This window comes from Alligator mississippiensis, chromosome 7 (assembly GCF_030867095.1).
Source record: "Alligator mississippiensis isolate rAllMis1 chromosome 7, rAllMis1, whole genome shotgun sequence".
NCBI lineage: Eukaryota > Metazoa > Chordata > Crocodylia > Alligatoridae > Alligator > Alligator mississippiensis.
The window spans coordinates 83,837,468-83,850,228 of NC_081830.1; the positions used below are offsets into that span (position 1 = coordinate 83,837,468).

Sequence of the window (12,761 nt, forward strand, 5' to 3'; positions counted from 1 at the left end):
GGAAGGCTATGAATGCATGTCCTTGGTGGAGATCCAGATGTGCAGCAGGGCGTCTGCATCAGGCATATGATGGAAGGGGCTCTAGACATCCACCAGCAGCATAGCATAGTATAGCACAGCACAGCACCAAGCCTAAATGCCCCATTCATCTGGCAGAAATTTCAGTTCACAGGCAAGTGAGGCCTCAGAAGAATCCTGATTTTTTTGGCTGGCATACAAGGTGGGGAGGGGGTTTCCCCACCTAGATCAAGGAGGGACTGCCACCCTGTTCTCTCTTCCCCCCTGCTGAGGTATCCCCCTCAAGCCCCTGGCTGTCGCTTTTGAGACATGGGTCCACCAACAGAAGAAACCTTCCCATATATATACCCACCCAGTTCCATGTAGCCCAGTGGAGGGACATCAGCTCCCAAAGGGAAAGGGAGAAGAGGGGGCTCCCTCAAGACCTTCCTATAATGCTCCTGATCAAGCAATATTTAAACGGTCCTGTCCTGTCCCTGCCACCAGCCTACCCCTGCCTTACCCTCAAATCCTCCCCTCCATATTGTTGGAGCCAGGCCCCCTAGCTTAAAGCTTTAGATGCAACTCAGCAGCAAAAACCATTCATGTTGGTGGCTGTGGATCAGGAACCCCTGGACCAGACACCCCAGCAATGAGCTCTCAATGAAACTGCCTGCTGATTTAGGAAAACACAAATTAGCCTAGACTTCAGGATTTTAAAGACTAGCAAAGAGGCAGGTGGTTTTGGCTTCAGCAAAATCACCTCAGACTATGTGCCTGTAGAATACAGGCCCAAAGTATCCATTAGCCATTTTCCAAAAACTGCTAGGGATCATGCCTTTAATTCAGTGCACGTGGGCAGCTCAGGTTGAGATTACAGTTTCTGTGGCAGACCGTCCATCATCTAGCTGTGTGTGCACATTTTGCTCCAGCATCAGCTTGGCATGCACCCACCTGGAATGACAGATGTCACCCTTAACTCCAACAAATGCCAAGTAGATGTGGGCTGTAGTATGAGCCTCAGGTGTGCGCTCAAGCAGTCTAATGCAGTTGTTTTGCACCAGGCTGTAACTCCAGATTCCTTACTCATGTGGCCCCAAAATTGAGCCACTAACCCTACATGGCACCCCCAGGAGAAAAAAAAAAAACAGGTAAAGGCACATATTGCTACTGATACCTTAAAGTTACTTTGACCTGCCTGCAACCCAACAGCAAATAATGCCCAACCATTACCAGACTGGAAGAAACATAACATTGAATTTATTAGTTATTCCTACCACCTGTCTAGAGAGCCCCTTTCAATATGCTTCTACTTCTGGTAGAAGCTATGCCTTGGTTTCCTGCCTAGGCAGGGGTTATAAGGAATCTCTCTACAGCTACAGATACCAAGCCTGGCAGAAGGTTTCTCTCTCAGTCCTAGAGAAAGAAGGGCAATGCCTAAGGAACACTGTGTTGGTGCTGGGCTTGTAGCACCATGTTGGGAAAGCCATTGTGGCCTCCCACAAAGCACACAGTAACATGTCCTTTTCTACATGGGCTTCTCCAAGAACGCCTCTCCTCAGGAAAGATGGCAGCTCTGCTGAAACCCAGCTAAGCCCAACAAAGAAAGTAGTGTAGCAGTGTTGCATTCCCACTACACCTCTGAAGTGGTAGTCCAAGACCGTGCACGTCCACTTGATTCTGGTCCTCATCTTGGAGGATAGAGTTCCTGTATTGCCCTCAACGCTACAATGAAGGTTCACTTGTCACCATCCAGCTACTAAGAGCCCTATCAGATCAATGCAGCATTAACAGAACACATGTAACCCTTTGCACAGGGGGTGGGGCAGTCATCCTGTCCAAGATGGGCACAACCACCCCCACACAGCTATACAGACACTTAGCAGCATCTCCACAACAGGAACAGCAGTTAGCTGGTTGTCAAGGCCAGACCAAACCCAGGACTTGAGTAACCATGTGCTTGCATGATTTCTTCCCTAGCAGCCAGACCGTATCCCAAACTCAGCAAATAGACACAATGCCAAGAAGTTACCCCAATGCCCTGGTCTGCAGTAACTAAAAGCAATCCCATCTGCTGGCCTTGGACAGGTCCTCTGTGAAATTGGTGGGTTCAGCCCAGTTCACAGCAGCCATCAGGGAGACGGAGTAGATGAGCATAGAGGGACTCTGGTGGGCCTCACACCATGGCTCTTGGAGCTGAAACTACACCTACTCCCGAGGCAGCCCACAGCCATTTCGGCAGTCGCTTTCCCCACAACATACATGACTTCTTTACACTGGTGATCACCTCATCAGGCCTATGTTCACTGCCAAATCATTTGGTGGTCCATAAGAGGAGTTTGAATTATGACTTAGTGACAAAAGCTCCTGAATGTTAGCACTGAGCCAAATAAAGCCTCTAAGAAACAGATGTAACCAGGCTTGCTCTAGGAGGAGTCCAAGAACAATATGCCCCTGAATTTACAGAAGTTGATCACAATCAATCCCCATTTCCAAAACACTTAGTTCAGCACTGCATAAAGAGAACTATTCTGGAGTATTCAAGGGCACAAGGGCTGAAACAGGAAAAGGATTAATTCAAACTGCTCTGACTTAAGCAAACTGAAGTTGCTTGGTAAGCCAATTTTCTGGCTAGCCTTAGCATTGTCAGAACAACCAAGAGAAGTTCAAAGCCCACAACGCAGCTTCCATGTTGCCCAACTTTAGCTCGTATGCCCCATTAGACATTTGACCAGGAGCTGCAGCTAGATCGAAGGCAGCTGTATTAAAACAGATAGGGCAGGCTGCAAAGAGGAGACCACACGCCTGGATGTACATTGAAAGTGGGGACATGGAAAGGTCGCTAGCGAGAGCTACAAGACACCAGGCCTCACCATTTTTTTGGATAAAGCCAACAAAAAATGTCCCCCATAAGCAGGAGGCACAAAGAGGGGAAAAAAAGCACACTTCCCATGAGGTGTTTTTCCTGGATAACCTTTGGCAGCTGCAAGTAGGATCCAAATCTCCTGAGGGACATCGCATTTAAAAGTCACCACTTAAGGTCCAGGCAGCTCTTCATTTCTCTCCACGGACATGGAAGCAGAGTCACATGCCTCAAAAAGCTTCAGCTTTTCCCTCCACTACTTGCTCCCCATCAGTAGGAGGGGGAAATTCAATAGTTTCACTGCCACACGCAGCATTTTGAGCATCGGCAGCTTAACCTCCTTGGTTTATCACCGCCGCTTGGCAAGCTCGGAGCCATGGGAGGGAAGGCACCCGAGAGCAACAATCGTTCACCCCTGGATACCCTGGGCTGGGAATTTAGGGTGGCAACATGCCACGGGCTTCGCCTCCACCCCTCACCACCGCAAGCTACTTACTACCCTTGATGAGCTAGCAAGCGTATTGAGTCCCAGTTACAAATGATAAAAAAAATGTATCCAAGGCCAAATTAACTAAAACTAATCCAAATGCGAGAGAGAGTCCAGAACGATAAGCGGCCCTGCGACCAGCAAACATCCTCCACCCGCACCGGGGCTCAGACGTTTCCAACACCTCTGCCGGGCGTCCTACGCGCAGGCCCAAGCCCGGAGGCGCGGGGTTCGGATGCTCGCCCGCAGCCGCGCGGCCCCATGGAGGAGACTCCCGTGCCCGTAACCCGGGCGCGAAGCCTCTGCCCCTCGGCGGGCGCTTCCAGTTAAACGCTTTCATCAAAACGAGATGCTGTTCGCCGGGACCCGTGCAGACCACCTCCCTGGTGCCAGCGCGCGGCGGGCAGCCTGGGGCAAGCGGCTCCGGCACCCCGAGCTGCCCCCGGCCACCTCTTGACGGCGATTACTGCCCCCCTTCCCTTCCCTCCCCTCCCACAGGGCCCGTCTGGGGCGAAAGGTAAGCGCGAAACAGCCGCTGCCTCGGGCATGCCGGGGACGGCCGCGTGTGTGCCACCGGGCAAGGGCAGCTGACCCGCACGACGGGCCCGCGCCGCCCCTGCACAGCCGCCCGCAGGCCGGCTCCTCCAAGCCGAGGAGGGCCGGAAGCAGCCCCTGGCGGGGAGCGCAGCCCAGGACGCCGCGCGCGCTGACAGCGCTGCCCGCCGGGGGCCGGGGCCGGGGCCGGGCGCTGCCGCGGCTCGGCGGAGAACTAACGGGCCGCTCCGCCGGCATGCCGGCGCCGCGCTAGGTAAGGCCGGGCTGCGAAGCCCGGCAGAGCGGGGATGCGGCCCGGCCCCGCCCGAGGATCGGGCAGCCCGACACCCCCGGCTGGGCGGGTTGGAGAGAGGGAGGGAGGGAGCCCCCGCAACCCGCCGCCTCGCCTCGCCTCGCCTCGCCTCACCTGCCGCCGCCGCCCGCTCGCTGCCCCGCGCCCAAGATGGCGGCCGCTCCCCCCGCCCGCGCCCCCCTATCACTGCAGAGCGGCCGCCGCCGCGCATGCCCCGCCCCTGCCGGCCCCGCCGGCGCATGCGCCGCCAACACGGGCGGCGGCGCTCCAGGACTCCGGCGCCCAGCATGCATCGCGGCTCCAGCGGCCTCGAGAGTCTCCCGTGGGCGCGCGGCATGCTGGGAGTCGTAGTCCGCTGGCGGCCGGGCTGGGGGACGACCCCCGTCGCGCTGCCTGTAGAGAGAGGGTGTGTCTATGGGGCTGCGTGCGCGTGGGAGTGGGGGGGGTGTACATCTATCTGATCTATATAGATAGATAGATAGATAGATAGATATAGAGTGTATGCGTCTAGGGTGTCTACATAGGGTATCTATATGGCAAAGTAAGTATGTATGTGTGCATGTATATACATATATGTAATTGGATAAAGTGTGTGTGTGTATATATATATATATATATATATATATATATATATATATATAAAATCAGTATAGTGTGTGTGTGTGTGTGTAACCAGGAAAACCTCTTTGGTTGACACATGGGACCAAAAAATACGAACTTCAAAACAAGCGGGTTCCAATGATCCAAATGTCAATGGGTACGTAAAGACTTACTTCACTCACGTGCTGGCCTTACACTCAGATGGACTTAAGGGTTAGGTCCATCTAAGTGCCCAACTGTCCCACCCTCACCCCTCCCATCCCACCAAATCTCCTGGTGGACCTGCCATCCTGGACCCTGCGAAAGTCCTCCCAATCCTACAAACCCCTTCCCGCTTGGGGACCCGCTAACCCCCAGTCCTACTCAACTGTTCCCAATCCCGCCAACCCCCCCTGATCCCCCATGGACCCACTAACCTCTGATTGCAACAAACTGCCCCGATCCTGCCAACCCCTGATCCTGATCCTGCCCCTGCGATCATGGCTTATCTGCTCCTGGAGTCTTTTGGGGCCTTGAGTCCCCTCTTAAGCTTTGCGGTGACAAAAGCTTCAAAAACCAAAGCAGAGATTCCCATCTTTGTTTTTCTCAGGGTGGGAGGCAGAGCCAGAGCCACTCCTGCTTTCACACCTCTGCCCTGACTGCCCACTCCAGATCTTGCCTCCTGCCAGGGGAAGACAAACACCAAGCAGCATCAAAAGGGAATATTTCAGCCCCAGTAAAGAGGGTGTGATGAGTGGAGACAGGCTTGCGATGGGATGCATTTTCATGAGCCTGTTGAAGGTATCAGAGGTGGGGTGGGCAGGGGGAACTGGGGCTGCAGAAACCTGGAAGACTTGGGCCTGGTGTGGGTAAGTGTTATAGGCCAGATATGCATCTGCCTGCATGCCTAGGCTAGCATAGGAGCCTGGCAAAATCCCTCTGATGCAGACACAACTTATTACTGGCAAACTGCCCTTTTGCCTTCATAAGTCATTGCAACCCCCCCCCCCCCCCCAAACACAGCAAAAACATCAACACTTGTTGCACGGTCCTATCTTTTTATTGAAACCTAAGCCATTCCTGCTGTGGAAGCGCCTGGAGGAGGGTCATGCACCCATTCCATTTACTTCCATTGCAACCCCAGTTTAGAGAGAGGTCCTGACTTCATGAGGCTTGTTCTTGGGAAAGTTTTTTTCCTAGATGACCTCCAAATGTTTGGAAACATGCCTTCTCCCCTGAGAACTGGAGTCTCAGCCAAAGTCTGGTTCTCCTGGACCCAGCTATCCTCCTACGAGGAAACACAAAAGGGCAAAAGTATCTGACTGACATGTTTAGGAGCGGGGTCTGGCTGCACCTGGGAAACATTGCCCAGGAAGGGGACAGGATGAGGCTTTCTAGGCCTCAGCAGTGAGGGGCCACATCCAGGCCAAATACAGAGGAACAGAAATGAAAGGAACCAAAAACCACACCAGGAGGCAAGAGTCCAATAAAACTATGTTTATAAATAAAAACAAGGAGATTGGTGTTGTTTCTATAAAACACAGCAGGCAGGATGGCAGGGGAGGAAACGGGATGGGAGACTGGGCAGGGTAATGAGCTGGTGAGGCAAGGTAGGATGGGGGCTGGCAGTATGAGCCGGGAGAAGGATGGTGGGTGGCAGCGTGGAAGGCAAGAGAGCAAACAGGGTCAGGGGAGGGACTGTAAATAGTTGGTGCCAAATATGGAGGGGGCTAGGCAGATGGCACATGGAGCATTTGACAAGCTGGCACCTGCGGGGGGTAAGAAGGATGCTGAGCAGTAGGTGAGCTGGGGGCACGTTTGGGGCTAGACCAATAGAAAGGGCATTGTGACAGGCAACAGTGGAGCTGATGCAAGGATGCAGGAGCTTGGAGCATGGTGGGTGGTAGATGAGCTGGTGCCAGGAGCAAGGTACATTTCATCTGCTGAGAATAATAAAAACCGCAAGTCCAAGAGAATCCAAAGGAGCTCACGCTGCTACAAGGGAAGCTGCTGTGTGGCAGCAGAAGGGAGCAAGACTGTGACAGCCCAGCATTGGCTGCAGTGGGGTTGAGCATCTGTACCACATACAGTCCAGTGCACCGGGTAGGCTGCCCACGGCACACCTCCTCGCCTCTCTAGTACCAGGCAGGAGCAGAGCTCTGAGGTTTCAGAAGAAAAATGGGAATGTAGGTGTTGGAGCAAAGCAAAGCGCAGTAACAGAGGCTGCTGCAGTGCTCCAGAGATAGGCCCAGGGTGTACATTCATGCCTAGACTGTGGTCAAGCTACTGTGGTCAAGTTTCAGAAGGGAACCGTGTCTCCTGAGAAGCAGACTCCGATAGCAGACCTGCTGCCCAGGCCTTAAGCCAGATGTGCCCCAGCCTCCACGGGACCTGGTCCAAACCCCCAACACTCACATACATGGGGAGCATGGCGATGGCAGGAAAGCAGCACTGCTCGTCCTCTAAGCCCCAGAGCCTTTGTGGACAGCAGACACTGGGAACTTACTATTTGGCTTCCTATGCAACTTGGAATTAACAGGGCTCCTGCAGCCTGGCCCCCCGCCCCAACCAGTTCTGGCTCTGATCTGACCTAACAGCTCCTGCACCCTGGCACCCAGCTGGGCATCCTGATATAGGTGCTGTGCAGCAGTGTTAAGACCACATCTGAAACCCCCAGCTCCATTAGGGCCATCTTGGATCAAACATCCTCCATGAGTATGTGATCGTGCAGGGGTAGGAGAGCACAAGGGGCTGCGGAGACTCCAGAGGCACATTCCTAGCTAGAGCTTAGTACCACTCCCAGAGCAAACGTGGGCAAATAGAGGCCACAGCTTCGCACTCAGCCAGATCCACAGCGTCCAGGCCAGGGGGGCCGGGGCAAAGCCCGGAGTACCAGGAGGCAGATAGTTCAGTAATTTTAGGCACCTGGAGATGTGGGAGATAGGGACCTGACAGCACACAGCCAGGATTGTAGCTGTCAGCAGGCTACCTTCGAGCCTAGGGCTTACTATCTGCACACAGCATTAACAGGCCCAAGCCTGAGCACCTGTGGGCCTGGGAAGTGGGGGAGTAGCAGGAAGGGGCACCCTCCCAGCCAGGGCCTCACCTTCTCCACTCCCCCAGGCACTGAAGCCCTGGAACATTCATGCCACTGGCTGCGAGGTGACTGTGTTTATTGAACTGAACACACAAAAGGCTGGAAACTGGGTCCTGCTCCCCTCTCAGGGCTGTGGAGGGGATGGGGCATCTTCCACTAGAGGGAAAGGAGCCATCTTCAGCGCCGTGCGTACCCAGCGCCCGCAGGGATCCGTGTCCTCCTCTGTTGGGCCAAGGTGTCGCGCCGTGCCACGCTCCGGCTCTCGCCCCTGCGGGCGGTGAGCTCAGAGGAAGTCAAACACCCCGTAATTCTTTGCTGCTTGACAGAAGAGACACAAGAGGGTGAAAAGAGAAAGAGGAGACGTTTAGGGCAGGAAGGAGTGAGGCAGCAGTGGCACACGGGCGGGCAGCACAGGCACCAGGCTGGATGCGGATTAATGGGGTTAGAAGGGACAAGGGAAGGGAGTTAAGGGCTCGTGCAAGCAGCAGCAACTTGCCCCTGCACACGCAGTCCGGAGGCAGCCGGGCTGGCGGGGCCTCGGGGCCCCCTCCCTCCACACGAGCAGGGATTAGAGTCAAGGTTTAGTTCAGTTTATTTTTTCCCTTTTTTTTTTCCGTTATCAAGACAAAATAAAAACAAAGAGTGAAGCTGGGGCTGGTCCTAGGAGACAAACCGACGGGGCGGCAGACAGACAGGGGGACGGGCGCTTCACATTACATCCACAAAGAACTCACTAGGGTTGCCCATGGCCATTCGGAACGACTGTCTACTGGCCGTCAGTTCTGGGGGCACAGAGGCCAGGTCACGGCCCGGAGGGGCGCCCGGGGGCCCCATGGCTGAAGGCGGCGGAGGCATCAGCAGCATAGGCGGGCTGTAGAGGGGAGGCAGGCCTGGTGGCCCATATGACTGCTGGCTGTGGTGACTGCGGAGGCTGTGAGCCAGGGAGTGCTGGCTGCGCTGGCTGTGCTGGCTGGCAGGCACCGAGCGCTCGCTGGCTGCCCGCTCCCGCCTCATGCTACTCCGAGTAGTGTGATCCGACTCGCTGCCACTGCCACCTGACTTGGACTCGCCGGTCTTTGGGTCTCTCTCCTTCCTCCTCTCACTGCCACTGCGGTTCGATCCGCTGCTTCGGCTTCCTAAGAGATGCATAAGGCAAGGTTAGGGAATGGTCCAGACAAGCACAGGCTTCCTGCCCCACCTGCACGGCAGGGGGCAGCTGGAAAGAGCCTCTCCTCCCTGCATGCTAAGCTGACCATACTGGCAGGGGGGCAGGGCTGCACTATGCATGAGCTACTCCATGGGAAGTGCCTGTGTGCACGCTCTTACCTTGTAATAAGTAAAAGCCAGATGGCAATACCAGGCCCCCCTTTCCCAGAGGGCTAAGCCACCATGGATTAAACTTCCACTTACTGTGCCGTAAGCCTGTGTACATACAACAGACCAGCTAACACACAGAGAAGTCCTGCCCTCGTTTGTCTCATGTGAAGTTGCTCATGAACCCACCCCCTCAAGCCAAGCTACAGCAGCTCTCATACTCAGACCTCTCTGGCCTCCTATTCTCACATTGTGCCTTGTAGCACACAGATCTTGCCTCTGGTAATGGCTTCTGCTTGAGGCTCCCAAGTTGCTGGTCACGCACCTCCCCATCTGCGCCACAGTCACAGCGTGTGCACATGCTGTTCGGAGAGAATGCTTTCCTCCTCCCAGCACATGACTCAGACCTTGGCTCCCTCTCCGAAGGTGTAAAAGCCAAGCCCTTGAGGCACGTCCCAGCTCCCTGCCCCCTTGCATTTACCTTCACTGTGTTGGCTGCCTGCACTGCCCCCTCCATAGCTGTAGCCTGGGTCAGGGAATCCTGGGTGTGGGTTGTACGGATGAGGCGGTGGATATTGGTATGGGAAAGCCATGGGCCACGGTGCAGCTCCTGGGTGAGGGAGAGGAGCCAATGTGTCCTGGTCGGAGGCTCCACTGGATCCATCATGGTCATGCAGGGAGAGGTTAGCCATGTCTGCAGAGACGCAAGCAGAGAACACGGATTAGTTCTGGCCTGGGCAGTGCAGCAGCTAATAAGCAGTAACCGGAAAGGCAAGAGGAGTTTTCCGGGGACCGGGGGGGGTTGTGCTCACCTCACCCAGAGGCGGCACCTATGAGCACTTCCTGGCTGGACCCTTGCCCAGGTTGCATTAGAAGTTACTGCTCCCCATACACTCAGGGAGGGGGTTGTTGCTCTGCTAGTCAGAAACCAGCTCCGAAGGGCCTGTCAGAGCAAGCCAGAATGCACCCCTCTTTGCCAGGTTTCTCTCCCCTCCCTGCTCACGCTCCTCATCTGAACAAAACCACTCAGATGAACCTAAGAGTCTCCCTTCCATAATGGAAACTCCAATAGCACCGAGTAGAGCTCGTCACAATAGTTGAGGTCTAGCCTAGGACTATGGAAAGGCCATGTATTACTCCTCCCTTCTTGAGTCAGGAGGGAAGGCCAGACAGCAGCAGATGGGCACTGAAATGAGCTGCATACACTGGCACCAAGGACTGAAGAGCAGTAAGGAAGGGTCCTAGCCTGGCAGCAACGAGCTAGTGCTCAGAGAGCTGGTAGGGCAGAGCAGAGCAGAGCTCTCCCCTCTTGCACCCTCCCTAAGCCCGCCCCCACTGGAGCCCGCCATACTGCCACAGAGGTCCCCGAAGATGTAGTAGCACTGCTCTGAGAAGGTGATCTTGTTGACGGTGTGGCGGATGTAGCCGGCCTTCAGCAGATTGCTGGCATACTTGCGGGACTCTCGCCGGTCAGTGAAGCCTTCCACGTGGTGATAGAGCCAGTCTACCACATCTGAACCTGCAGCAGGGAGCACCCCGCAATGAACCTGGTTAAACATGGCAGCATAGGAAGGAGGGGGCCTGGGGGCAGACCAGGGTGACAACAGCTGGTCCCAAAAGTGAGGGACAGGAGAGGTCAGAGTAAGGTTTGGGGAGGGGGGCCAACATTTCAAATGGTTTCCCAGACCCAGCCAGCCAGATGAGCTAGATAGTATACAGTGGTGAAGGCTGGCACAGGGAACCCGCCAGCCCATCTATGCATCTATCCCCACGCCCCGTCCCAAAGGAGGCAGCGGCCACCTCTTACCGATGAAGGCGTTTGGGATGGTGATTTTCAGCCACATGCGGTCACGCACCTCCAGGCCGGACTCAGGTGAGGCCATGGCTTTGACAATGGTGGCCATGTCGCTGTGGATGGACAGGTGAAAGTCATCGAGGCCTGCGAGGTGGACGGAGGGAAGGGAAGCACAGATGAGAGGGGATGGAAAAAGTCATGGAGCCACATGGAGGCGTCGCACACAAGGGGATGGGCCAGGGAACAATACATCGCAGACTCGCCTTCTGACCCCTCTGACGCTGCAGAGCCCACCTGCCTGCCGCTGCCTCCCAGCTGCCTGTTAGCAGAGTATGGCTCAGAGGCTCTCTCTTCCCTCTCAAAGCCAAGCCAAACTAGTCATCTTTCTCCAGCAGTAGCTGCTACAAAGCTTGCAATGTTCTAAAAACTGCTACGCAGCCTACGCCGGCTCCCCTGGGGAATTCAACTGGCAATTGCCCCGCTGGCGAGGCTACAGGGAGCAGTCGGCTCATCTCCCCGGTCCAGGAAAGAGCTGGTGCTAAAGACAGGTTCCGTTCAGGTGCTTTCTTCCATGCACTCTTTACTGGTGGCACCAACACTCTTCAGTAAGACCCCCCACAAAAAAGAGTTTAATTTAAATCTAATGATCCAACTATACAAATCCCCTGAGCCCCGCTTACAGCTCCTCTGCTCGGAAGACCCCAGATCGTTGAGAGCCAAACCACTGCTTGGCTATCTCTCCTCATCTGAGCTCTCACATGCTTTACAGGCCTATTTGCTGTGCAAAGAGCAGTGGGCCCTGGCCCACCAAGAGAGCTCTAAGTCTCCCTCAATCAGGGAGGCCACAAGTGCCGTGAGAGATTCTGGGGGACAACCGAGAAAACAAAGACAAGAGTGCAGGTCAAAGGTTAATAGCGAGTGTTGCAAGGGGGGAGACACACCAAGCAGAGCATGCCAGCCAGTGCTCACTGTCCTTCAAACATGTCCCTGGAGCCTCTGGACACCAGCCGGTGAAACTCTGCCCAAGGATATATGCAGGGAAGTAACAGGAAAACAGCCCCGTCATTCAGGCTGCCTGGGGCCACAGCATCCTTCCTGGTCTGGTAGATAAGTTTGGCTGAAGCCAGGAGGAGGTCCAAGGACTTGGTGGGGCCACGGATGGGGAGGGCATAAATGAAAAGGGGGTGGATGGGGAAAGAAGTGCGGCCAGAACCTGAGGAGGAGGTTCCTGAGAAGATGGTGGAAGGGCTGCAGCCTGGCACGATCGAGGTAGGCAGATGCTAGGGTCTCCCTCTGCTGACAAAATGGGCAGGTATTGGGGGTGTTGACACACACATGCAGGAGCTGCCAACTGAAGCCCCGGGTGGCTTGTGGGATCCGGGTGTAATACAGGATGGGTCCACCGGGGACTCTCATCCTCACCAAGGGCATTTCACCACTTGGTGTCTGGGTGGGACACAAGGACAGGATGGTGGAGTGGTCAGACCATGAGCGTGTAGAGCTGGTAGCAGCAGACTGTGCAGAGAAGCACCTGGGCCTGGTGTCCCCTGACCTGCTGAGGTGGTCTTACAGGAACTGGAGGTTCACCTGGCATCTGTCTGACCCCGGGACCCATCTGACCCTGGTACCCAATGCCTTCTGCCTTTGACAGGGTGCTCCTGCCTGGGCCCAGCCTCTCTTGTCCTTGCAGGGGACCAAGAAACCTGACACTAATTTGCCCAGCCTGGAATGCCACTTTCCCTGGGCTACTGGGTAGGTCTTTTCTTAGCTTTCCTCATTCAG

General features: G+C 55.3%; 2 protein-coding genes across 5 annotated transcripts in view; both read right to left on the reverse strand.

Annotated features, from left to right (window-relative positions):
- AP2M1 (adaptor related protein complex 2 subunit mu 1) overlaps positions 1–4,404 on the reverse strand; it is a 31,168-nt gene extending 26,764 nt beyond the window's left edge. Inside the window, exon 1 of one of the 2 annotated variants that reach the window (XM_059731216.1) lies at positions 4,309–4,404. The gene's annotated coding sequence lies outside the window, so the exon portion shown is untranslated. Of the gene's footprint in view, positions 1–4,298 lie in introns of both variants that reach the window. The other variant, XM_059731217.1, reaches the window with a different exon arrangement.
- Positions 4,405–5,854: 1,450 nt separating this feature from the next.
- Positions 5,855–12,761, reverse strand: part of DVL3 (dishevelled segment polarity protein 3) — a 42,109-nt gene continuing 35,202 nt past the window's right edge. The window contains exons 13-17 of one of the 3 annotated variants that reach the window (XM_019496391.2): positions 10,992–11,123; positions 10,536–10,703; positions 9,666–9,878; positions 8,605–9,006; positions 5,855–6,061 (exon numbers count right to left, since the gene is read on the reverse strand). In XM_019496391.2, the coding sequence (XP_019351936.1) occupies positions 6,054–6,061; positions 8,605–9,006; positions 9,666–9,878; positions 10,536–10,703; positions 10,992–11,123 (923 nt within the window). In that variant the 3' untranslated portion in view covers positions 5,855–6,053. Of the gene's footprint in view, positions 6,062–6,255; positions 9,007–9,665; positions 9,879–10,535; positions 10,704–10,991; positions 11,124–12,761 lie in introns of those variants that run through there. The other 2 variants (XM_014600815.3, XM_006260782.4) reach the window with 2 other exon arrangements.